The sequence below is a fragment of the Microcaecilia unicolor genome, chromosome 4, assembly GCF_901765095.1.
Source record: "Microcaecilia unicolor chromosome 4, aMicUni1.1, whole genome shotgun sequence".
NCBI lineage: Eukaryota > Metazoa > Chordata > Amphibia > Gymnophiona > Siphonopidae > Microcaecilia > Microcaecilia unicolor.
Window position 1 is genome coordinate 130,418,444 of NC_044034.1, and position 26,752 is coordinate 130,445,195.

The 26,752-nt window shown below is 44.8% G+C and overlaps 1 protein-coding gene across 1 annotated transcript in view; it reads right to left on the reverse strand.

Moving 5' to 3' along the window:
* RBM26 (RNA binding motif protein 26) overlaps positions 1-26,494 on the reverse strand; it is a 492,900-nt gene extending 466,406 nt beyond the window's left edge. Inside the window, 2 exon segments of the mRNA XM_030200623.1 lie at positions 3,542-3,660; positions 25,938-26,494. Of these exon segments, the coding sequence (XP_030056483.1) occupies positions 3,542-3,660; positions 25,938-25,996 (178 nt within the window). The 5' untranslated portion in view covers positions 25,997-26,494.
* Positions 26,495-26,752: the final 258 nt, after the last annotated feature.

Below are 26,752 nucleotides of genomic sequence, written 5' to 3' on the forward strand. Positions count from 1 at the left end.
ACATCCTCCAGGTTTACAGAGAATTCATTAAGTTTCTCCGACTCGTCAGCTACAAATACCATTTCCGGCACCGGTATCCCACCCAAATCTTCCTCCTAGTTGAGAAGGTTGTAGCAGAAGGTGCTTCTTGATCTGTCCTACTAGATCCTTTACCTTCTCTCCAAAAAGATTATCCCCCCAGGCAAGGAACATTATTAGCAAATCCACTGCTGGACCAAATGATCCAGGTCAGAGACACTCAGCCATGACAGTCTGTGCATCGCTATACCATGAGCACAGATTCTGGATGCTACTTCAACAGTGTCATAAGCGCCCCTGGCCAGGAATTTACAAGTCTTCTGCTGCCTGACCACCTGGCAAAAAGGTTCAGCCTGCTCCTGTGGGAGGGCACTGACCAAACTAGACAGCTGTCTCACCGAGTTCCGCAAGTGGATTATCGTGAAGAGCTGTAAGACTGAATACGGGCAGCGAGCATAGCGGCCTGATATGTCTTCCTCCCAAAATAATCTAAGGTCCTAGTTTCTCTGCCTGGGGGCGCCAGGGCATAGTCTCTAGAACTCTTAGCTCTCAAGGGCGAAGTCCATCACCATTGAGTTATGGGGTAACTGAGACCTCATTAACCCAGGTTCACCATGGATCCGATACTGGGAATCAGTCTTCTTGGGGATCATGGGACCAGAGGAGACACCCAGTTTCGCATAAGGACTTCCCGGAGTACCTTATGCAAAGGTGATGTCAATGCCTCTTTAGGTGAAGAGGTGTAGTCCAGGACCTCAAGCATCTCAGCCCTGGGCTCATCCTCCACATCTACGGGGAATGGAATGGCTCCAGCCATTTCTCACACAAAAGATGAAAAGGAGAGGCTCTCAGGAGGAGACAGTCTCCTTTCAGGTGGAGGGGAAGGTTCAGAGGGAAACCCAAAGGACTCTTTGGTATCTGGGATTTTCCTCTGACTCCCACGAGCGCTCCTCCTCAGTATCGGAAAGCACTTCCCTCAGTGACCTCCGAAACTGTACCTGCTTCGACGCCTAAGACCTACGGTCCCGATGGCGACGTCGAGGGGCTGACACCGGCATGGTCTGCGGTGAAGCTTCCTCCACCGACATCAACTGGGAGTTCACCAGGGTGGCAGCCAATACCGGAACCACAGGTGGAGGGCCAGATGAAGCTGCAATAGATGGCACGGCAGGCGCAAGCACCCCCGATGCCGAAGCAGATTGGTGCAGCAGTCCTTCCAGAAGCTTTGGAAGCAAGGCCCGGATGCACTCGTCGAGAGCCGCCATTGGAGAAAGCTGCGGGGCCGGTGGAGGAGTAGGTGGCAGAATCATCCGAGGCTCGGGAGCAGGAACCGGACTGCTAAGAGGCTGAAGCGTCGGCACCTCCTGTATGGAGGGGAAGTGGTCCTCCCAGCGCCGACGCTTCTCAGGTGCCGAATCCCTCAGCGCCCGAGCTCCCTGACACCATGCAACGAGGGGGAACGGTGTCAGTGCTTCTTAGCCTTCAATCGATGCACCTCACCGAGGCTTCTCGGTGCCAACGAGGACGTCGAATCCCCTTGTTGCCTCGGGGTCGGGTCAGACAATGGACGGCCCCGAGGGGGTCTCTACAGAAGGAGGCCTTGGCAGGTGGGGACCCACTCGATGCCTCACTGATCCCAGCATGCTGTGGCCTCTCAGCAGCCATGCCTACCTCCACTCCCAACGTCGATGTGTCCCTCGATGCTGACGTCGAAGAACCGGATCGAGCCCCAAAAAAGTTTCCCTCTCTGGGATTCTCGAGCAAGTTGTATCCTGTTCTTCATACGAAGACAAAGGGCACAACGAGCTAGGTCGGGCCCAAGGCACTGGATATACCAGGAATGGGTATCTGTGCCTGAATGGTCCGGTAGCACCGAGTACAACGTTTGAAAGCCGCTGGGAGTCTTCAATGACATGGAAGACCGCACCTGCAAAATCAGACTGTGCCGAGAAAAAAAGGCACAAGGGAGAGACCCGACCGTGCGGCCTAAAAGACAGCCACTACTAAAAAGAAACTAAAACTAAGAAAAAATAAAGGGAAAAAACTTTTTTTTTCTGAATTAAATTAAAAAAAAAAAAAAAAAAAAAGAGTAAAAACTCCTGAAAATTGAAGAAGGATCTTTCCCGGGCACGAAGAGAGGAGCCACAGAAAAAGCTGTCGCTCCTCACGCAGAAGAAACTGGGCAGCACGGTCGCACGACGGGTGGTCAGTCCATGTAGTGCAGCACTACACATGCACCAGAAGGCTCTAGCAAATTTTTATTTTTTTGTTATGTCTTTATGCCGATTCCTGGGCCAACGCGGATCGTCAACCCATGTGTGACAATAATTCAGCCTGCTTGCACTTGGAGAAAACACTTTAGACAATTCACATTACTCCAAAGCATCCCCATATGCAGAAAATCCATTTTTTTCTGAAACTAATATAACCACTAGGCTCAGGTAGATATGGTGATTATTTTAACAACCAAAGAATGCTGAATGGTTGAGTTGTTTGCACCACTGGTTTAATCAAAGTATTTCACACAACAGATCTGTATTTTCAGTTCAAATATATGTCACTCACTTTCACAAAAAGGAAAATGTGACTACAACTTTGCTGTTGCTCTGCAATCTAACCCAAAACTGGTGACATGTAAACAAGTCTGAAGTGGATAAAAGTATTCAAGCCTTTACTACATAGGGTGACTGACTAAACACCCATTTTGCACCTGGGCTAGCTTGCTACACACACTATAACTTAGACCACTTCTTTATATCTTGATTCACTGTACAAAGAACTTGCCTTTAAATTAGTCACCCACTTATTTATCCCAACTGACTCTGTACCACGCATCTTGTCCCCATCTATACAACTGCATATGGCCCCTCAGCTATATGGTAAGCTGCATTATAGAAAAGCATTAGAATCATAGCAATTTTATTTGAATGTTCTAATTGTGTGCTTATTATTATTATATACTCCATCACTATTATGATTACATCATATTATGTCTCTGTTATTTGAATTTAATGCTGTTAAATGTGTATATTTTTTAACCTGTTTCACACTCAAATTATTAAGTTTCAATTTGCTGTTTTTAAGTTTTCCTCTTTTGTTGTATTTATGTTTATACTTGTACATTTTACTATTGTTAAGCAGTCAACACACTTTTAAGTTTGATGTTAAACTGTACCTACTGTACACCGCCTTAAGTGAATCTCTTCATAAAGGCAGTTAATAAATCCCCAATAAATAAATACCGATAACTTAGCTTGCCATTTTCCCATGGCTGCTGCATTTAGGGTGATATAACTGAAAAGGCATGGATAGTTATTCATTTTACCCATTACTGGCAGACACACCGAAATTGAATGCAAGATCAAGTACATTAAATTTTAGTTGTAAATTTATCCTCCAAAAGCTCTTACTATTATTATAACCAAAAGATTAAGATCATCACAAAGAATACAAAATATAACTGAGCAGAGAGGAAGCTGGCTCATAATAAAGAAAGGTTCTCCAACTATAAGCAACTTCTTACCCTTCTGGAGAAATACATCCAGTTGATCAATACACAATGCCTTCAGCTCTTTCTCACTTTTATCCTTCTTCACCAATGCAAGAACATATTTTGCTAGGGCTGATGGATCTGCATCACAGCTTTGAAGGAGACAAAAATTACAGTGTTTACTATGTAATTTTGATCATGCTGTCAAAAAAGTATATAAGGGAAAGGGATTTGACATATTGCCTTTCTGTGGTTTTTCCAACTACATTCAAAGCAGTTACATTTAATTTATAAAAAGTGAAATTTGCTCTTACTTGCTAATTAGCTTCATTGAGTCCTGCTAAACCAGTAAAACAGTACATGACAGCAGATAAAGACCTGTACAGCCCATTCAGTCTGCCCAATAAGATAAAACTCTTAGAATAATGTATGATGCAACACTGCATCATACTTTACCCATACGAGTCAACTTTAAGGCCATCACACTAATCCACAAGATCATCCATGGAGTATCACCAAGTTACATGGTCAATCTTTTAAATCTTCCATCCAGAAACAGGTCAACATCTTCATGAACATACCTTAACCTGCACCTTCCCAATTGCAAAGGACTAAAGTATAAAACATATCATGCATCTAACTTCCCCTACCTGGGATCACAACTCTGGAATGCTTTACCCAGATACATTTGATCAACTAGTGAGTACCTTCCCTTTAGGAAACTATTGAAAACCCATCTATTCAAACAGATTTACCCAAACGACTTGACCTACCATAAGCAAACATAAGCAACCCATCCATTTACCGGTTCATCTTATCATTAACAACAATGACTTAGAAATTACCTCCTACCAATCTTCTTACCCTCCATACTCTTCCCCTACCTCTTCTTTATCGCTCTACGTCATTACCTATCCCTATCCTTTCTCTCATACCTCTTTTATCCCATTTACCCCTTGTTCATTTGGCCTACCACATACCTACTTTGTTGATTCTGATACTACAGATTGTATTCTCTTGTTACTATGTAAGCCGCATTGACCCTGCGATGAGTGGGAAAGCTCGGGATAGAAATGTAATAAATAATATGCATACTAGAGGGCTGCACCGGAACGGGGATAGCGGGAATCCTGCGGGGATGGATCAAGGTCCACAGTGATCCCGCAGGGATGGACCCAGATCGTGCGGTGTTCCTGAGGAACTAAAACTGACCTCTGCTTTCCCTCCCCATACCTTACATCATCCTGGTGGTCTAGTGGCTTGCTTCGAGCTTGAAGTCTCAGTGGCCATTTTAAACAATCAGCAGAGGCGAGAGGATCAGCGGCAGCAGGCAGGAAAGTATGGGGACCTTTCCTGCCCCGAAGCAAGCCACTACATCACCAGGATGATGTAAGGTATGTGTAGGGAGGACATCCAGGGCTAAAGGAGAGGTGGATGGATGGTGTGTGTGTGTGTGTGTGTGTGTGTGTGTTTAGGTGGGAGGGAGGGAGGGAGTTGAAGACAGAGTAGTCTCTGTTTCCCCTTCTTGACTCCCGTCCCCCTGCCGCACATTCAAGGAAGTTTATTCAGTTTTGAGATGCTGGTTATTACAAGGATACCTTGCACATGTTGTGGGCAAAATTTAGAGCTTACTCATTTAAGATCATTTAAAATCTTAGTTTACTTGTAGGCAGGTTGCAGTTAGGGTGCATTAATCGCATGTCTGGAAGGGGAAAGGGATGTGTAAACTGGGATTGGGGAGATTAATTGTCCTAGTGTGTTGTGGGGGGGGGGGGTTAAATTATGGGTGGGAATTGTACTCCCTGGTGTGTTGAGAATTGCCTCAATGGAAATTGTCCTAGTTAGGAATTGGTGGGTGGGAACTGTCCAGTAGGGAACTGACCTAGAACCCAGAGCAGACTGTAGAAGTCTGTCCGATAGTGGCTTTGATTCCCAATTGCTGGAGTTGCCATCTGAGCACTGCTTAGTTTGTTGTTTGGTTTCATTCTTTCCATACCATATTCCTTTTTGTTTATCCCATGCATTTTTAATTCAATTATTGTTTTCATCACCACCTCCAGTCAAGTAGGTTGTGCCACATAATCAGCAGCTGGAGGCAGAGAAAAGTGATTTCCAGTAATGTCATCATCATTATAAAGCCTAGCGCAGCCCTAGAACTTGCCAATATCCCATTCAAAAGCTGAAGTTTAACATTCTAGGAAACAATCATAGCTATCCTCCTTTTGAACAAATCAAAAACATACAACCAATCAAGGACCCTGCCTTAATCTCTGCCACAACAATAATCATACAATCTCTCTGACATTTATGATACTGAAGAGAATAACCAGGAAACCCAGGACTGACCCAGCATAAATCAAGGAAAGGAAATTACCAGGCAAGAACAAATTACACCTTCCTTAGCCTCCTTTAGAACAGTCAAGACAAATGGGACACACCCAAGCTTCAAGACCCAGGAGGGAGGAAAACAATGCATCCCTGAGAACAGCCTACCCAAAGACATCATCCACCCTTCTCTTGCCCAGAAACAACCTATAATGCCTTATAAAGTATGTAGTGATGACCACATTGCTGTTCTGCAGATATCCTTCAATGAGACCATTCAAAACTCCGACCAGGAAATCACCCGCACCCTTATTGAGCTCAAAGCCCCTGTAGAACTGCCCTGTGGCTCAAACGGAAAGCTGTACCAATAACCTTCTTAGTCTACTGTGATAGCAAGGATTTGGATGCTGCCTTCCTTTCTACCAAGAAACATGGAAGACAAAAAGATGACCCAAGATATGGAAGGAATCTGCAACCTTCAGGTGCCAAAGTAAGACTCTGCACAAACCTAAGGCAGTTAGTGCCGTATGACTGCAGAACTCATGATTAGCAAAAATCAGAAGACAGATGGAACAGATGAGAGAACTCATGAGTTCAACCAGGAAAGCAGACTAAAAGAGAAGCTCCCGTAGAAATGGTCTAAAATGTACCTTTTTTTAAATCTTCATTTTTGAGACCCCCCTCCCCCCGCCTCCACACATACACCTCAATGAAACTGTGCCTCGCTAAGTCATTATCAAAGCCCAGTAAGATCCAGACTTTTTGGCTACTACAGGGGGCTAAAAGGCAGAAAAAGATCCTTTAAAAGAAGAAAAACAATTGGTCAGCAAGACCACAGGGGCATTAATTACAGCCACAATTAACTGCACACACTGAAAACTATATTACTGGAAAACAATACCATGCAAAACAGGTAAGTCTATACTAGTTGCCCCTTTGCATACATATATGTTCAAAAAAGTAGTTCTTACATGCATCAGCACCCTAAGCACCAGAGTGTAGAGGCTGTCCGCCCAAAAAGACCGTCCCAGATTCCAGATGAAAAATCTCCAGGGATTACGGCAACCACTGAAACCAATGCAGCATGGAGCTATGTAACCGCAACAAATAGCAGCCTGAATGCTGGGGCCCTCACTGAAAAGGCCCAAGTGGAGCTATTGCTCCACATTATTTTCATGAAGCTCCCTAAGAGCTGAGCCTCCTTGGACAGGTACAGTGGTTGACTTTGTGACCGCCATAACAAGGACATCCACCTTCAGAAAGACCCAACACTTCTCAACCTCCTCAGATATGGCACAGAGATGATCAAGAGAATCGGCCACCCCGAGTGGACCATCTGGGAGCTCCCACTCCAACATTATCATGCAGATGCCTTATTAAGCGAAAAATGCTTTAGGGCCCTGAAGAGCCTGCTATGGGAGACTTAAGCATAGCCAAAGCCCCCGCAACCTCATCTAAGAGATGAGACAGCTCCTCGCAACAAAAAAGCCAGATCCCTTGGGATGGCTCTTCCACAGACTCCCAAGAGGAACTGGGAGCCCAAGATGATCTCCGAGTCCTCCTCCACTCCCTCTGAAGAACCAAGATCCTCCAGAATGACCAGATCTGTTCTACGGTGGCGAGACCCCAAAATAAGGCCCCCGCCAATCCCCTTGGGGCCACCCCTCACCAAAATGATGAGTTAGGCTTTGGGCTAGGATTAGGTCCCAACAGTCTAAAAGAAACATTAATGTGTGGCCAATTCACAGAGGCTTTCAGCCACAGGTTTACTGTGCACAGAAGCAGTGACCAAAAGTCCCATGTTAATGAGCTTACTAGCTATTCTATGCAATGCTCAGAAAACCTGTACATTGAAAACACTGCTCTAGTGGCTAAAAACTACCAACAGTTTGAAGCCGTTGTTGGGGTCTCTTGCTAATTCTCCTGTCAGTGCACAAGCGCTGACTGGCTCAAACACCGACAGGAAAGTCAGCAGCACACCGGTTTTCTAAGCCCAACTGCCAACCCCCCCCCCCCCCCTCCCAATCTTTAAAACCTCCCTGGGTGTCCAGCGGACTCTTCCTAACCCCCCCCCCCCCACACACACACACACACACACAAACACACACACACTACAAACATCCCTGGTGGTCCAATGGACCTCTTCCTGCCCCCCAACTAAAACCATCTCTGGTGGTCCAGTGAAACCCCCACCCCTGACCCACAAAAATAAATGACCTTGTGGTCTGCAAAAGTTACATAACTTCTCTAACTTTTTTATTCTTTCACACAAAAGGATGAGGTGTGGACTGTAATATTACAAATTGTTTGCTCTAACAAAATTCATTAAAACCACATTTTTTGTTTCTGTGACTGTCATAAATACTGGAGTTTTGCACAGAGCACCAGCCTATATTCCCATTTGATGAGTGGAAAAAATCAGTTTCTGTATCTCCATCTGTTGGTAGGAGAATACAACCCACTTTACTATGTTATGTATGTTACTTGTGCAAATTGGTGCATCTGGACGCTAATGCTTTTTTGGCAGATTTGACAGGCTGCTGATAATGCCAATAGCATTCTATACATATTTCATAAGCATAACTGGTTCTGACCTTCCTCCAAATTCACTCTACCCTATGAGCCTGCTTGTTTGAGGAGGTGCAACCCATGGTGAAAACCACTGGTGACAGAACTTTTCCAAATGAAAAGGCAGTTGCTGCATTGAAGACATGACTAAGAATAAAATTTTATAATGTAACCTGTTTATTTAAAAGATAATGAATCGGGGGGTGGGGGGGGGGGGGTCACGTGACCTTAACCAGTATGGACGCAGAGGGTTTGTTCTCTCACCAGCTTCGTTTCTTCGAGTTACATAGCAGCCTGCATTTTCACTTTTTCTGGATCCTACCATTGCGATCTCTGTGTGCTTGACTCAATGGCGTCAAAAGCAAATAGAAATGGCGGTTCACACTCTTTCTACCCTGGCTCCAAGTGGAACAAAAGTCCGATGTCTCTACTTCTGAAAAGGCCCTCCAGGCGCTGTTGCCTCCCGATAAAACGGACTCCCTTGTGGACGATATTCGGGCGTTACATGCCCTGATGCAGCAAAATCTCTCTGCTACTCCCGAGATTAAATCTGAATTGGCCGCAATTTCAACTCAGCTTGTTCAATTTAACGCCCAAATTGAATTCCTAGAGGATCGCATGTCGGCTCATGACGCATTTCATCTGGAGACGAGCCGGAAGCTGAATAAAATTGATCTTTTGCAGCGGGAGGTTGAGGATATCTCTAACCGCTTAAGAAGAAATAGCATTCGTATACTTGGGTTTCCTGAGCAGTCTGAGGGTAAAGATATGATTCAATTTTTAAAAGCGCTTTTTATAAAAGCCGCAGCGCTCCCAACTGACTCCATCATTGATAAAGAACATGCTCACCGCATTGCGATGCGGCCTGTTCCTGGGAAAAACTACCCGTGCCCTGTAATTGTCAAATTCCTGCAGCATGACCAGATGATGTCAAATTTAAATGCTGCCCAATTAAAATCCCCGGTGCTCTAAGGTGAGACAAACTTCTCCAAAGTTACTGCTAAAAAGCGAAAGCTGTTCTTGTCAATGCGCCCTAAGTTGAAGGCTATGGGAGCTCCGTATGGTCTGCTGTATCCTGCAACTATGCACACATCTTTTCAGAATACTACTAAGTACTATAGTGACCCTGCTGACTTACAGAAGCTCCTTGAAAGCGGTTCTCATGATGCAAATTGATGTTTTCTCTCTTTCACGTTTTCCCTTTTAAGGAGATATGTTTTCATGGCTGTTATGTGTCTTCTTTTTGTGATATTTTAATATTGTATGCTGGCTTAAGCTTCTCCTGGTGTCTAAACTGGGCTCATGTGCCCCATTCTGGGTTATCTCACTTTTGCTCTTTTTTTCTCCTTTACGGAGCAAGCTTTCTTCCCCTGAGCGTTTCTGCTTATTTCTCGTATTTCATCACATTTACCTTTTCTTTTTTTGGAGGATTCTAATCTTACTCACTATTTTTTTACCTTTACCTCATGCATAGGTTTGGCACAACAGGACTAGTTTCATATTTTGTATATTTTTGTGATGAATCTGCAATTGCTTTCCCTTAATACAAAAGGAATCTCCAATCTCATCAAAAGGAAGCAGCTTATAATATATTTGAGGAGGAAAATAGCGGATATCTGCTTTCTGCAAGAGACTCACCTGGATGCGCAAGAAAGCTCTAAATGTTTGGGTAAATGGTTTGATCAGTGCTTTGTTAGTCCCGCAAAAGGTCGGAAAATGGTGTCAGTACTCTTCTTAAGAAATCTCTGCCTTTCCAGCTAGTCTCCCATGTCACTGACAATGAAGGAAGATGGTCTCGGTTAGAAGGAATCCTCGATAATCCCATAATACTAATCAATGTTTATGCTCCAAACATTGATGATCCCAGCTTCTTTCACAAAGTCAACATGTCTGACTTTACCGTCCTCATTAGTCATACCATAATTGGAGGCAATTTCAATTTCCCAATAGATCCTTATTTAGATAGATCCTCAAATTGTAGACCTGCTAAGCTTAAAGTTAGAAGCATGCTAACTAATCTTATCCACTCTAATGGATGGTCTGATTTTTGGAGACTGCTCTACCCGATATATAGATACTATTCTTTTTTCTCAGCCCCTCATCATACATATTCCCCTCACATGGACACTATGGATCTGATCCCCATGTTGCTGGTTGCAAACATTCATGAAATATCGATCTCTGACCATGCAGCAAAATGGGAAAATTAGGTTCTTACCATGATAATTTTCTTTCCTTTAGTCATAGCAGATGAAGCCATTACGTATGGGTTGTGTCCATCAACCAGCAGGGGGGAGATAGAGAGCACTCAACTTTTCACAGTGCCTCATGGCCAGCTAGCTCCACTGCCTCTTCAGTATTTGAAGCTTCCAAAGCAGTATGGCAAACCACAATGGGAATAACATGAACTTTCCTCAAAGCGAACGATGGCCCCTTAACAAGGGCATGAACTCAAAAAAGGAGGGAATGAACTCATCCTCCTGGAGGGAATAAACTCGTCCTCCACTTTGTATAAACGGAGGGAATACTTGTATCCTCCTGGAGGGAATAAACTCATCCTCCCAAAACATGAACTGGAGGGAATGAACTCATTCTCCTAAAACTGTAACAAGAATCCTGAAGACTGTTTTCCGACTCACCAAGGAAGGAATATAACTTCAGGAAACAACAGCAGCACCTAACATCAGAATCACTGTAATACAGACAATCATACAGGGAGGGCTCATGGCTTCATCTGCTATGACTAAAGGAAAGACAATTATCATGGTAAGAACCTAATTTTCCCTTCCTTGTCATCAAGCAGATGAAGCCATTACGTATGGGATGTAACAAAGCAATCCCTAAATAAGGTAGGAACAAGCCACACCACGCGCTAGAACCTGTGCTCCAAAACGCGCATCCCTCCTGGCAGCCACATCCAGCCTGTAATGTCGGGCGAAAGAGAGCTTAGAACCCCATATTGCAGCACTCCAAATCTCATGAAGAGATAGTGCTCCAGTTTCCGCCCAGGAAGAGGAAATTGCTCTTGTGGAATGTGCCTTAAAGGCTTCAGGCGAAGCCCGGCCAGACAGCAGATATGCTGAAAAGATAGCTTCTTTGAGCCAACGAGCAATAGTGGCTTTAGACGCTGAAGACCCTCTGCGAGGACCTGCAAACAGCACAAAAAGATGATCAGAGGTCCTGAAAGAATTTGTAATTCGCAGATACTGCAACTGCCCAAATGAATCTGGAAACTCCCTCCTCAACAAAGGAGGAAGAAAAACAGGCTGGTTTAGGTGAAACGCTGAAACCACTTTAGGCATGAAGGAAGGCACGGTCCGAACCTTGACCTCTGACTCTGAGAATTGCAGAAAAGGGTCTCCACAGGACAGCGCCTGGAGCTCTGACACCCATCTCGCCGAAGTAATGGCCACTAAAAAGACGGCCTTCAGTGTCAAATCTTTCTCTGAAGCACGCCAAAGCAGTTCAAGGGAGCCCCTGAAGGGCCTTCAATACTAACCCCAGGTTCCAAGCTGGACAAGGTGCCCGCACGGGAGGACGGAGCAAAACACCCCTCTAAGAAACCGTGCCACATCTGGATGAGCAGCTAAGGACACGCCTTCAACTTTGCCACGCAGGGAGGCCAATGCTGCCACTTGCACCCGCAGGGAATTATAGGCCAAGCCTTTGTGTACACCATCCCGCAAATAGTCCAGAATCGGCGAGACAGGAGCCCGCAACGGAAAAAGCGCTCTTGAAACACACCAGACTTCAAACTGGCGTCAAATCCTAGCATAAGCCACGGAAGTGGAGCGCTTACGGGCCTGCAGGAGAGTGGAAATTACCTTGAGTAGCCTTTGTCTCTCAATTGCGCCCTCTCAATCGCCATGCCATAAGACCAAAGCGGCAGGCGTCCTCCATGGCCACCGGACCCTGTGACAACAGGTGCGGAACAAGAGGTAATGGAAAGGGAGCCTCCAACAGCATCTGTCGGAGGTCCGCATACCAAGGCCTCCTAGGCCAATCCGGGGCGATGAGCACCACTTCTCATGGATGCAGCCGAATCTGCAGGAGCACTCGCCCTATCAAGGGCCACGGAGGGAAGACATACAGCAAGCCCAGGGGCCAGGGTTGAGCCAAGGCATCCAACCTGGCAGAGCGAGGATCCCTCCGTCTGCTGAAGAAGCACGAGACTTTGGCATTGGAACTGGTCGCCATAAGATCAATCACTAGCTTGCCCCATTTGGCACATATCTGCAGGAATACATTGTCTGCTAGTTCCCACTCCGCTGGATCGATCTGATGCCTGCTTAGTCGGCTTGCACGTTGCTCTGACCTGCAATGTGAGCTGCTAACAAGGACTGTAGATGCAGCTCGGCCCAGTGGCAAATTTGTTCAGCCTGCGCGGCTAGAGCTCTGCACTGAGTGCCGCCTTGTCGATTTATGTAGGCCACTGCTGTCGTGTTGTCCGACATCACTCGGAGAGCCAATCCTTCCAGGGTCACTTGAAAGGCCAGAACAGCCAGAAACACCGCTTTCAACTCCAGGCGGTTGATAGACCACTCCTACTCGTCGGGCATCCACAGACCCTGGGCATGGTTCCCCTGACAATATGCGCCCCAGCCCTTCAGGCTGGCATCTGTCACCACTAGGCACCAATCGGCAAGCACCAGCGGCATTCCCCGCCGCAACATGCTGTCCGAGAGCCACCACTCCATACTGAGGCGGGCCGCAGGGAGCCAAGAAAGTCTGCACTGATAATCCTGAGATACTGGAGACCATCGTTGAAGTAGAGAATACTGGAGAGGTCTCAGGTGCGCTCTCAGCCCATGGCACCACTTCCAAGGTGGCCGTCATCGATCCCACAGCTGGACAATGTCCCAAGCTCGCGGTGGGGCATCCTCAGGAGCAGACGGACCCGATTCTGAAGCTTGCACCGCCTTTGCTCGGGAAGAAACACATAGCCCGAGGCTGTGTCGAACCTGGCCCCCGAATATTCCTAGAGATTGCAAGGGGGTCAGGTAACTTTTGGCCATATTGACGACCCAGCCCAGAGATTGAAGGACTGAAACCACTCTGGCTGTAGTCAGATGACTCTCTTTTTCTGAGTCTGCTCTGATGAGCCAGTCGTCTAGGTATGGGTGAACCCAGATACCCTCTCGCCTGAGAAAGGCAGCTACTACCACCATTACCTTGGAGAAGGTTCGGGGAGCTGTGGCGAGGCCAAAAGGCAAGGCCCGAAACTGGAAATGTTTTCCCAACACCGCAAACCACAGAAACGTCTGGTGCGGGGAGCCAAATTGGTATGTGCAAGTAAGCTTCTTTCAGGTCCAGAGACGTGAGAAACTCTCCTGGCTGTACCGCCGCAATGACGGAGCGCAGGGTTTCCATGTGAAAATGCCGCACTCTTAAGGACTTGTTTAGCTCTTTTAAGTCCAGGATCGGGCGAAAAGACCCGCCTTTTCATGGCAACCACAAAGTAAATGGAGTAGCGACCTAGACCTTGTTCAGCGGAAGGCAAGCCGGGGGTCACAGCCCCTATCTGGCACAGACTGTGCAAAGTCTCCTCTACCGCTGCCCGTTTGGCGGCAGAACCGCATCGGTACTCCACAAACACATCTCACACCGGGGCATCGAATTCTATTCGGTATCCGCCTCTGATCAGGTCCAAGACCCACTGATCTGCGGAGATTTTGGCCCTCCTCGAAAATAGGGAAAGTCTTCCTCCGATGACAGGAAACGAGGAGGGGGCCGGCACACCATCATTGAGAGGGTCGCCCCCTGAACCGGCAGCTGCGGAACGTTTGTCCGAGCGAAAGGATTTTCTCTGCTGAAAGCGGGCACGCGAAGTGAACCCAGCAGCACGCCCCGGGCGGTACCTTCTAGCTTCACGGAAGCGAGGTCTGTAAGAGGAGCGGACCGCCTGACCCTTAGAGGAAGGCTTCGGCCTATCTTCGGGCAAGCGCTGAGGTTTGGAATCCCCCAGGCCTTTAACAATGTTTTCCAGCTCCTCACCAAACAGGAGAAGGCCTTGAAAGGGCAACTTCACCAACCTTTGCTTAGAGGCCATGTCCGCCGCCCAATGTCGTAGCCAAAGAGTGTGGCGAGCCGCCACTGCTACAGCCATTTGTTTATCTGAAGCTCTGACCATATCATAAAGGGTGTCAGCCAAAAAAGGACAAGGCCGACTCCATCCGCGGAGCCACTTCAGATAAGGTCTCCTACTCCATCACCGGGCTGTTCCACTGCCTGCTGTAACCAAGCCAGGCAGGGCTCTAGCAGCATAACAACTGCATGCAGACGCCCGAACAGTGAGACCTGCCAAATCAAAGGACCGCTTCAGAGCTGAATCAAGCCTGCAGTCTTGAATATCCTTCAGGGCAACACCTCCTTCAACAGGGAGGGTAGTTCTCTTTGTCACAGACGTGACCAGGGCATCCACTTTAGGCATTGCAAAGCGAGCCAAATGTTCCTCACTCAGAGTGTATAATTGCCCCATAGCCCTGGCAACCTTCAAAGGTCCCTTGGGTTCAGCCCATTGAGCCGAAATAAGCTCTTGGATGGAGTCATGCAAAGGAAAAGGCTCGAGCAGGCTTTCTGGTACTAGCTATCCTTGGATTAACAGAGGAGGCTGTGCCACTCCCAGGATCTTCAATCGAGAGGGCTTGTAAGGCATCTGAAATAAGCGCTGGCAGCTCCTCACGGTGGGAAAATCCTCACCGCAGACGGGATCATCAAGCTCCTATGGCAATTCTGCACCCGACTCTGGCTCCTCAGCCCAAGAAGTTCTGCCAGACCCCTCAGAATCCTCATACCCCGACCACGGGGGAAAAAAGGGGGTGCGCCACACTCAGAAGGGGAATTAGCCCTTCTGCATTTATCAGGAGGATAAGAACAGGAAAAGCCAACTCCAAAAGCCCAGGATCCACCAGGGAGGGGGGGGGGCAGGCAGAGGGTCTGAAGATCCCTGTGGAAGAGCGCTTTTAAGCATGTATGCCCTATGCAGCATTAAAACAAAATCAGGGGAGAAAACCGCTCCCTGACCGCCCGGATCCTGCCCAGGGCTATCAGCTCTATTATTAGCCTCACTCAGAGGACCCCCCCCCCCCCCGGATTCAGGGCTCTCCGTCGCAACGGAGGCCGCGCCATGTGGAAAATCCAAAATGGCATCCGCTGCCAGCTCAGAGCGGCAAAAGATCGCCGCTCGCCATGCTTGGGCCGGCTCTACCGTCTGTACAGCACGAATTACAGAGCCCCGCTGCTGATTTGCGCTTGCCACATTTAGAACAGCGCTTTACAGTCTCCGCAGCCATCGCCGAAAAACGGCGGTAAAATTCAAAAATGGCGGTTCGCACCAAAAACGTCCCGATCGCGGGCCCACCCCGGAGGAGTCAGAAAACACTCTTAGCTCACTAGACCGAGTATCACAGCTCCGGTCCTGCAGAAGAATCTCAAGAAAAACCTCTTTTCCAAGATCGCTGCGCTAAAGCGCGACGCAACTTTAATTTTTTTTTTTAAACGCTGTGAGGAAAGCAGAGGCAAAAGAGGTAAATAAAATCACTCCGGAGGCTCAGATAAGTGGGAAAGGCCGGGAAAGGCGAACCAATGTGCCTGCATCCAATGAGTGGGAAAGGACAGGGAAAAGCAAGCTAATATGGGGGGCATGGTAAGGCAGGGAAAGGGCTGACCTATGTGCCTTCAAGTGAAGCTGCTATAGCCTCTAACACCCCGGCTAACAACTGGCAAGCCAGGAGCCACCCCCAGGCAGATTTTTGATGGAGCTCGAAGAAGCTGCAGCCACCCTGCTTGGGGAGATAGAAAATACTGAAGAGGCAGTGGAGCTAGCTGGCCATGAGGCACTGTGAAAAGTTGAGTGCTCTCTATCTCCCCCTGCTGGTTGATGGACACAACCCATACGTAATGGCTTCATCTGCTTGATGACAAGGAACGTGTGATTTTAATTGGTCTCCAATAAAACCAAATTTTCTTCGTGGAGGCTTAATACCAATTTACTGACGGATACTAGATTTCTCCAAAACATATCTCAAAAGGCTACTGAATTTTTTACAACAACAAAGATTTGTATGGTGAAAAACATTTAAGTCTTGGCTGAGAGGCGAAATAATTAGTCACTCGTCTTATCAAGGCTAATAATGCTAACATTTCTAACCTTGAAAGGGAAATTCACCAGCTTGAAACAGTTTTATATGCATCCTCATCCAAATCTACGCTTCACAAGCTTAGATCCCTAAAAATGCAATACAATTCTCTATTGTCAAATATCTGTAATGTCATTTCTTTTAAGCAAAGTGCTGTATACTATTCAGAAGCTAACAAAGCTGGTAAACTGCTTGCATCTTATCTTAAAGGCAAGAAAGTTAGGCAGTGAATATCTGCTGTTCAGTCGTCTACAGGAGCCTCCCTGACTTCCTCTCCTTCAATCCTTGAAGCTTTTGAATCTTTTTATACATCACTCTATTCCTCAGAGGCTACAGCTCAAGATCATGAAATCTTCAAATTTCTCTCATCATTGCATTTACCTTGCCTCTCGGAGCATCACATTAACCAACTTAATCACCTATTTCACATGAGGAGATTGTCTCTGCAATCAAAAAGCTGCCTACAGCCAAAGCACTGGGACCAGATGGTTTGCCAGTGAGTTCTACAAGTCCTTTTCATCTTCCCTATTAATTCAGCTAAGGACTTATTTCCAAGCTTTGCTTAAGTCGTCCTTCTTAGGTCACTTCTTGGACACTAACATTGTAGTGTTGCCTAAACCTAATAGAGATTGCACTATTGTACAAAATTACAGGCCAATCTCGCTCTTAAACACAGATTATAAAATGTATGCAAAACTTTTGTGCTGTAGAATTGAGAATGTTGTTCATTCACTTATAAAAAGAGACCAGGCTGGCTTCATTAAGTACAGATATGGTGTTGATAATACTAGGTTGCAATGTCATACACCTCGTTCAGTCAAAGGCCTACCCTATATTATCTGTTTTTCTGGATGCTGAAAAAGCCTTTGACTGGGTTGAGTGGAAATACTTGTTTAGTGTTCTTGGGCAATTTGGTTTTCCTGAATTCTTCATCCACATGATACAGCTATTGTACTCATCTCCTTCTGCATGAATTGTGGCTAACGGGGAATTTTCAAACTCATTCGTTTTACACAGAGGTACCAGGCAAGGTTGTCCCATGTCACCATTGTTATTCAATCTGGCCCCTGAGCCCCTTCTAGTGGCCATCCGTAAATCTAATGATACAGCTGGTGTCTCTTTGGGTAAAGAGGAGTTCAAACTTTCAGCGTATGCAGATGACATCTTGTTGTACCTCATTAGACCTCAATCATCTGCCCTCATTTGCCTGCTCCCAGTTTTCAAAAATTTCAGGTTATAAAGTTAACTGGGACAAAAACGGAGTTGATGCCTTTGAATGATGCTTGTGTTCCTTTTACCATTCAAGGCTTCCCACTTAGGTGGGTAGTTTCTTCTATCAAGTACCTTGGTGTCTTTTTTGATAAATATCTTATAACCACTGTCAAAATTAACTCTGACAAAATATTGCAAAAATTGAGGCTTCTCTATCAGCGTGGTCCCCACCTAAATCTTGGTGGGTAGACTGGATACTATCAAAATGATGATTGTGCCTAAGTCACATTTTGTCAGGTCCACGCAGAGGGTCTTCAGCGTCTAAGGCCACTATAGCCCGTTGGCTCAAAGAAGCTATCTTTTCAGCATATCTGCTATCTGGCCGGCCTCCCGCCTGAAGCCTTTAAGGCACATTCCACAAGAGCGATTTCCTCTTCTTGGGCCGAAACTGGAGCACTTGCCTCTCCAAGAGATATGTAGTGCAGCTGCTTGGGCTTCTAAGCTCTCGTTTGCCCGACATTACAGGCTGATGTGGCTGCCAGGAGGGACGCGTATTGTGGAGCACAAATGCTGGCGCGTGGTGTGGCTTGTTCCACCCTACTAGGGATTGCTTTGATACATTCCACTCGTAATGGATTCATCTGCTTGATAACAAGGAAGGGAAAATTAGGTTCTTACCTTGGTAATTTTCTTTCCTTTAGTCATAGCAGATGAATCCATGAGCCCTCCCTCAGTATTCATTATGTGATCCATGTTACTTTTATGTTCAGTTTTTCCTGTAGATATGTTCCCTCATTGGGAGGAAGTTGGAAAACAGTCTTCAGGATTTCTGTTCAGTACAGGAGGGTGAGTTCATTCCCTCCAGGAGGATGATTCCAGTTTCCTCCTTTGACTTATAGCTCCAGTTTTGGGGCGTTCATCCGCTGTGAGGAAAGTTCATGTTGTTATGCTTTGCGGTGTAACACTGCTTTGGAAGCTTCAAATACTGAAGAGGCAGATGGAGCTAGCTGGCCATGAGGGCACTATGGTTTTTCAGTGCTCTCTATCTCCCCCTGCTGGTTGATGGACACAACCCACTCGTAACGGATTCATCTGCTATGACTAAGGAAAGAAAATTACCAAGGTAAGAACCTAATTTTCCCATACAGGACAAATGTCTCGAGGGGGATAAATAAGAGATCTTTTGCAATAAAATGACAGCAACCGCATGTGGAACTTTGAGTATGAGAGCGTGAATAACAGTAACGTAGCCGATGCTTGAACTGCCATTGCTGCAGCAATGACAGCTTGCACAAGGGTGGGAGGGCTTTGACTACAGGATCTAGCCTGTTGGAGTAGTATGCTAAGGGTCTCTGTTTTCCTCCGTAGTCTTGGGTAAGGATGGATGTCATGAATCCATTTTTACAGGTCTACAGTTTGGATAAATGATTTGGAATAATCTGCAGTCTTAGGACTGAAGAGCTTACTAACACTTTTGATCTTTACGAAAGCAGCTTCAGCCTGCTCATTCCACATGATAACATTAGAGGCTGCCAAGGGGGGGGGGGGGGGGGGTGTCATATATCAACTCTGTAAGAGGAGCTGAGAGCTCAGAATACCCTGCAATCCAGCTTCTACAAAAATTAGTCATACCTAAAAAGACATAATTTGTCTTTTAGTGATTTGTTTTGGGGCCTGTAGGATTGCTGACTTTCTCTCGTCATCTAAATGAGCAGAGACTTGCTGACCTGAACATGTATACCCTGGAGGAAAGGAGGAACAGGGGGTGATATGATACAGACGTTCAATACTTGAAAGGTATTTAATCCGCAAAAAAATCTTTTCCGGAGATGGGAAGGCGGTAGAACGAGAGGACATGAAATGAGATTGAAGGGGGGAAGACTCAAAAAAGATGTCAGGAAGTATGTTTTCACGGAGAGGGTGGTGGATGCTTGGAATGCCCTCCCGCGGGAGGTGGTGGAGATGAAAACGGTAACGGAATTCAAACATGCGTGGGATATGCATAAAGGAATCCTGTGCGGTAGGAATGGATCCTCAGAAGCTTAACCAAAATTGGGTGGCGGAGCAGGTGGGGGAAGAGAGGTTGGTGGTTGGGAGGCGAGGATAGTGGAGGGCAGACTTATACGGTCTGTGCCAGAGCCGGTGATGGGAGGCGGGACTGGTGGTTGGGAGGTGGGAAATACTGCTGGGCAGACTTGTACGGTCTGTGCCCTGAAAAAGGCAGGTACAAATCAAGGTAAGGTATACACATATGAGTTTATCTTGTTGGGCAGACTGGATGGACCATGCAGGTCTTTTTCTGCCGTCATCTACTATATGCTTTAAGTATGATTCCACTTCTTTTTCCCCTGTTTGTTTTATAGGCGTCTGGAAAAGCTGCTCTCTAATTTCCTATGGAACCTCAAGGTACCAAGAATCTCCTTATGTAAATCAAAGCAGCTCAAACTGCAGGGTGGAGTCAGATTCCCTGATCTCCTACTATATCATAAGGCCTTCATTATACGTCAGGGCAGGAATGGATTGGTCCTTGGGTACTGTTTCTTTACCTAGATGGCTATTTCAACAATCCATTATTGACCCTTTATTGCATCCTTATCTAGTTGGCTGCGTCTCCCTAGAAAAATTGTCTCCAATGCAATCATCAATATCACTCATAAATTATTGTCCTCTTTTGATAAATCTCTGAGCACTCCTTGGTCCGCCACGACATTGGTGCCTGTATGGAATAACAACAAACTTAGAATTGATAACAAGCATTTCTCTTGGTCTCATTGGCAGCGTATAGGAATATGGGCTCTTAAAGACTTTATTGATCAGAAAAACCAAGCTTGGAAATCTTTCTCGGATATGAAAACTGAATTTCATTATCTGACTCTCAAGTCTATCAATGGCTGCAGGTTAGGTCTATGTTGAAAAAAAGTAACTTACAAATTCAGCATAGGCCTCAAACCCCAGAGCTTGCTGATATAAATTTGTGGCTTCAGCACACAGGCCATGCTGCCTCCCATATATATAAAGCAATGCTAAGTAAATTTCCTCTCAAATGTACAGGTCTGCGTAAATGCTGGGAGGAAGATATCCAGCAACCTATCTCAGATAAGTCATGAAAACACATGTGGGGTTCCCTATTTAACTGTTCCAGATCTTCATCAACGTTGCAATCTTTGTACTTCTTTATGAATATATCTTGTGGACGCCTCTTAAATTACATGTAATAGATTCTTCCAACTTGTGTTGGTCTTGTCATTCTCAACAAGGCAATCTTAAACATCTTATATTTGATTGTAAATGATCCAAAAATATTGAAACGATATATAGTCATTAATAGTGGATATTTTTCAACTCCTCGTTCCATAACTTACAAATTATGTGATACTTAAAGGCCATTGCTTTAAAATATATTAACATCTAATGAATGCAGCATTATTAATACTATGATTTCCTTAGCTTTGAAAGTTATTTTTTCGCTTCGGAAGACCTTATATCAGGTCACATACCATGAATGGTAGAGCTTACTGCTTCAAACATACAAGTATGAAACATATCTTGCTAAAAAAATCATTTTCTTTTGCTTTGCATGAGAAAAAGTGGCTTCCACTTGAATCTTATTTTAACAATGTTTAGTGTAAAATGTTGAATATATTCAGATGATGCATCTCGTGTAACCTTTGGCTTATGCATGCAATGTTATTTGTTGTATATCCTCCTCCCCCCCCCCCCCCCTAATCTACTTTGTACATTTTTTTCTTGTTATATGACTGATAATTCTTGTCCTATCTTTGTATTGAAAATCAATAAAAAGATTAAAACTAAAAGATAATGAATCAATACCTGAAGGAAAGACTTGACATTTAGGAGGAGATTCTATATATGTTGTCTAAAAATATCGGCACTGAAATTGTGTATTCTATAATCAGTGCCTAGATTTAGGCGCCAATTATAAAATACACTTTATATTTCAGTGTCTAAATCCATGCACATCCATTTACACCAACAAAAACTTGTGTAAATCCCTGCATGTTCTATAACTAGGGTCCAAGAAAACAAAGGGGCAGACGATCTGCAAACTCCAAGATGGAAACTGTACAAAGCAGATCGTAGATAAACCAAAAAATATATTTATTGATATAGTTAGAAGTTGGCACACCTTTGTTACAGAATATGCTTAGCGAGTTGTGCGCATAAATTCTAATCAGTGCTCATTATTGCTTGTTAAGTGCTATTATCAGTGCTCATTAGCTTATTAAGCTTGTTAATCAAAGCGCATTGTTATAGAATCTGCATCAATTTTTGCGCCATAGGCACACTATATAGAATCCAGAGGTTAGTAGTTAACAGACCCACAATCTTAACATTTCTAGACCAACTAGTTAATGCGTCTTTAAGAGGTCTCCACTAGAATATACCTCCATAAAAAGTTATTAAATTAAGGCCCTACTAGAATAGATAACAGCATTGCAAAAAGAACATGCAAAATAATGCAGGGAAAATATAAGATCTAAAACGTGGCTCCTGGGATAAATTGGTAAATGAACAAGCTCAAATTCCCTATTCTTCCAATTCATAGAGCACTCTAGGTGAACATTAGAATCATCTAAACCACACAAAAACACTCACATTTGAATATCAAGAGGCTACTTCAGAGATGGTTAGAAAAATCTTGTCCCAGTCTGCAACAGTTAACTAAGGAGTGCAACACATCAAAAGAATATGAAATGCTGGGACAACAGCAACCTGTGCTAAACAGTCCCCATACAGAGAAACGTAAAACAGCACATTTCCAAACTGGAAATATTGATATTAAAAGCAAAAAGCAATATCATCCCCTGCTTTACTGAACTTGCTCTCACATAGAAATAAACCAGGAGGAAAAGACTAGAATAGATAAGCCCTTCACCCTCTCTCAAACAAGTTTCTTGTAGCAAAGAAAAACCATAATCTAAAATTTATGGCTAATCAATCAACATTCAGCAATCCAACCATACCCAATTCTGAAAGATCTGAGACACAAAGCAGGTGAAGAGGCAAGGAAAGCATTTCAATTGATAAGAGTTATTAATTTCAACCAAATACATGCTTATAGTAAACAAGCTAAAGGTTTCTGCAAATGGGCAAGTAATAACTGCCTTAAGTGGTGATTTTTTTTTTTTTTGTTACTATGGTGCTCATTTTTAAAGTACATAGACTTACACAATTACACAGAAACATATGTAACTTTGTAAATCTATGTGCTTTGAACATTAGCCTCTATAGCCCTCAAATTATCATCCAAATTTAAAGACTTGATTGTACCCACACCTTGTTTTTCTTCAGTTTAATACCCACCCACTTTTCTTTTTAAGTCATTTTTATTGAGTTTTTGTACAAAAACAATGTAGGTGGGCCGAATTGTAAATGTCAATGAAAACAGCATAGCCATAATGTACTTCAAGTATGAAACACAATGAACAGAACATGATAAAACATCTGACTAGAAGGTTTTAGCATCAATTACAGCCCAGTTTTTATAAAGGCTGTCCTCTTTTCTTTGAGGGCTTAACAGAGAAAGCCACATATGTTTTGTAATAAGCATAATTATCCTTCATTTTTCTTTATTTTAGATATATTTTCTCTATACTTATATAAGAAAACAGAACCATACAATATGCTTATACAATTTTAACTTGAAATACAAAGAAAATACAATAAAACGTTTATGAATAGTTCTTTAATTATGAAGCTTCCACTGATTTTTGTGCTGTTTTTCAGCCTTTTACTAAAGAGCGCTACAAAGTGTCTGGTGCGCTGCGGCCACTTTCCAGTGCTGCTGAAAAATGTCTGCCTGCTAACTTCCGCACTAGTAAGCAGTCATTACCACCAGTAGCCCCTACTACTACTACTGTATAATTATGGTACAGCTAGAGACTCCCCCACTGGAATGGTGGCGGGCCCAGTCATAGAGCTCAGGCTATTACAGACCTTGGCTGAGTCAGAACTCTGATAGCTGACATAACTGGGAGCTTACTGGAAAAGTATGGCCTAGTTTGTAGCCCGGATTGAGGCCTAAATAAGCTAAATTAGGAAAAGTTAGGTCAATAGATATGGAAACAAAATGGAGGATTTCAGCACAAAATGGAAGCAGTATCTGTTTGTGGTCAGCCATGGTGTGAGAAAGGAAAGGTGTAGCTGGATGCAGGGTCTTGCTTAAGATTTGTGGTCAAGCGAGCTAAAGACAAAACCATGTTAGCAAGATAGAAGCTACTCATTAGCATGAGCCAATCAGTGACAACCATGACATTAGCATAGATCCAATCAGGTATATCTATTGTCATATTATCCATATCCTGAGGGCACCTATAAAAATCAGAGTATTTCCTGGTTTAAGTTAGAGAGAAAAGGGTTGCCACTCTCTCTCTCTCTCCAAGGGAAACCAATGTGTCCAGCAGAATTGACAAATTACTTAATTGCTTTCCCTTGTAAAACCTCTAATTGGTAAAAGAAATTATAAAAGATTAGGAACTAATTAACACCTGTTTGCAGCTGGATTATTATATTCCTATAATTAATTGATCGTATGTGCCTGTTGTCAATCACTGATTTGACTTGTATCTTGGCAAATAAACTCCTCATTCCAAATGATGATTTGTGGGCTTCACTTAATGATGAAAGGATGTAAGTATAAATGCTTTTGCTGTATCAGGCTATCTTTCGCTGCATTGTATAACTTGTAATCTAAATCCAGTTTGTCATAAGGCTGGTATCTTTTCCTTAGACCTAACGTCTCTCTTAGTGGCAATTCCTTTTAGAACTTCATAACTCCTTGATTACCCCAGTACTAGTGCTATTTAGAGATGGAGTCAGATTTAAGGTCACTCCAGCCTTCTTGGGGTGTCTCTGAACCCCTCAATTTACAACACTACTTAACATTTCTAAAGAGCTACTAGGGTTACGCAGCGCTGTACAATTTAACATAGAGGGACTGTCCCTGCTCAAGAAGCTTACAACCAATCACGCTAATGGGTAACAAGTAGTAATGTGCAACCACTACATGATTAGCACAGGCACGCCTACTCTCCACAGAGCACACAAATATTTTTTAACGCGGGAGTAGAGTGTGGTGTTGGCCAAACTACAGCAGTACACCTCAGTGTGTTAGACCTACTACATCTTAATAAAAGGACCATTAATATAACTAGAAATATACTCAAACATTCCTGTTCTTGGCAAATCTTTGTCCTCTTTATTTACAACTTAAATAATTAAGCTCTGGAACTCGTCCGAGGATGTGGTAACAGCAATTATTGTATCTAGTTTAAAAAAAGGTTTGTAAACAAGTTCCTGGCGGAAAGGTCCATGGTCTGCTATTGAGATGGACATGAAGGAAGCTACTGCTTGCCCTGGGATTGGTAGCATGAAATGTTACTATTATTTGGGTTTCTGCCAGGTACTTTTCAGCTGGACTGGCCAGTGCTGGAAGCAGAATGGGCTAGAATTGCCATTGATCTGACCCAGTATGGCTTTTCTTATGTTCTTACATTGCCTTTTTTTTTTTTTACACACAATTCCCCCCCCCCCCCCCCCAAAAAAAAAAAAAAAAAATTCTCTGTCTTCTTTTCCACTTTTCAGGATTTGAACATATATATGAATTTCTCCTAACATTAACTCTTTCAAACACTTTATGTTTTTGTCTCTTTACCTTCAAGGTAAGGAGCTGGTTAACAGAAGTAGGAACAGCTGGATAGCCTTGCAAATTAAACAAGTAGCTATAATGGATCCACGTGCGCCCCCTTCTCCAGTCTCTGGTTTGTCATCAGTAACCCCGGCGGAAACCCAACACCATAGGTATCTTCATTGCAAAAAGTAACATAACAAACAAAACAACAATACAAGCAGCGACCAATCAAGCTGAACAATCATTTTTTATTTTATTTATATCCCACATTTTCCCACCTATTTGCAGGCTCAATGTGGCTTACATGTTACCGTAGAGGCGATCGCCAATATCGATATGATAATAAATTAACGACACCGATTTTTTTTTTTTTCAAAATTCTCACGTTCCCTATCTGAGCTCTTCGGGAACTTTCTGGCCCTTCGGTTATAATAGAAATAAAGGGCTCCAAAAACCATAACCAGGTTTCCAAGGGCTTCCACCGGCAGATCCGGATTACATACCGGGCCCGCCCCCTACCCCAACATCCACTTACATGGGTTCCAGAGTTTTAGAAAGCCAGTTCTTAAGCGCCTCGAAGTTCTCGATGATCATCCTGAAACTGCCACGGCTCCGGCCACTCTCGGCTCTGTAGTCAGACGGCGAGGGAGGCGGGGACAGCGGCCACTGCTCCCGGGATCCGTGGTCGCCGCCACCGCCTCCTCCCCGGCCTGGGCGCGCTGCAGGGGGAGCGGGGCCCGGCAGCGGCAGCAGCGATAGTGGAGGCTCGGGCGGGCGGTGATAGCGGCGACGCCGGCGGCGGTTCCCCCCGCGCGGGGAGTCTCCGGGCAGGTTCAGGGTTGCGGGGGTTTGCGCTCAGCGCCCCTGGAAAAGTAATACCGGCAGTGCGGCCGGATACGGTGGGACCGAGTTAGGGGGACAAGGCCCGTGAGATTGGGGGACAGGCAAGCAAAGCAGGGAGAACCCGAAAAAAAGTTTGAGCGTTATAACTTTACGTTCAAACACTGGTTCTGGATTTCGGGATTTTTTTTCTTTTGCCTTATTCTTTCCTCAATCTCCCCTCTTCTAGAGTCACTATACACACCACGTTAAGATGGCTACCACCAACTCTCGAGAGGCTTAGTCTTAAAGCTCGCGAGAGATTGGAAGACGGTCGGGGATTGGACCGAAGGAAGGACGGTGTTGCGACGTGCGAGACTTGCACTGAAGCGCAATGCCGAGCTTCTTGGGATTAGTCAGCTCCCGTCCAAGGAGGTCTGCTTGAGACACGATGGCATGACGTCACAAAGTTGAAGCCAATTAGGTTGATCTCAGTTTCCTCTTCCCTGCCCCGCGCAGTCGTCTTTAATT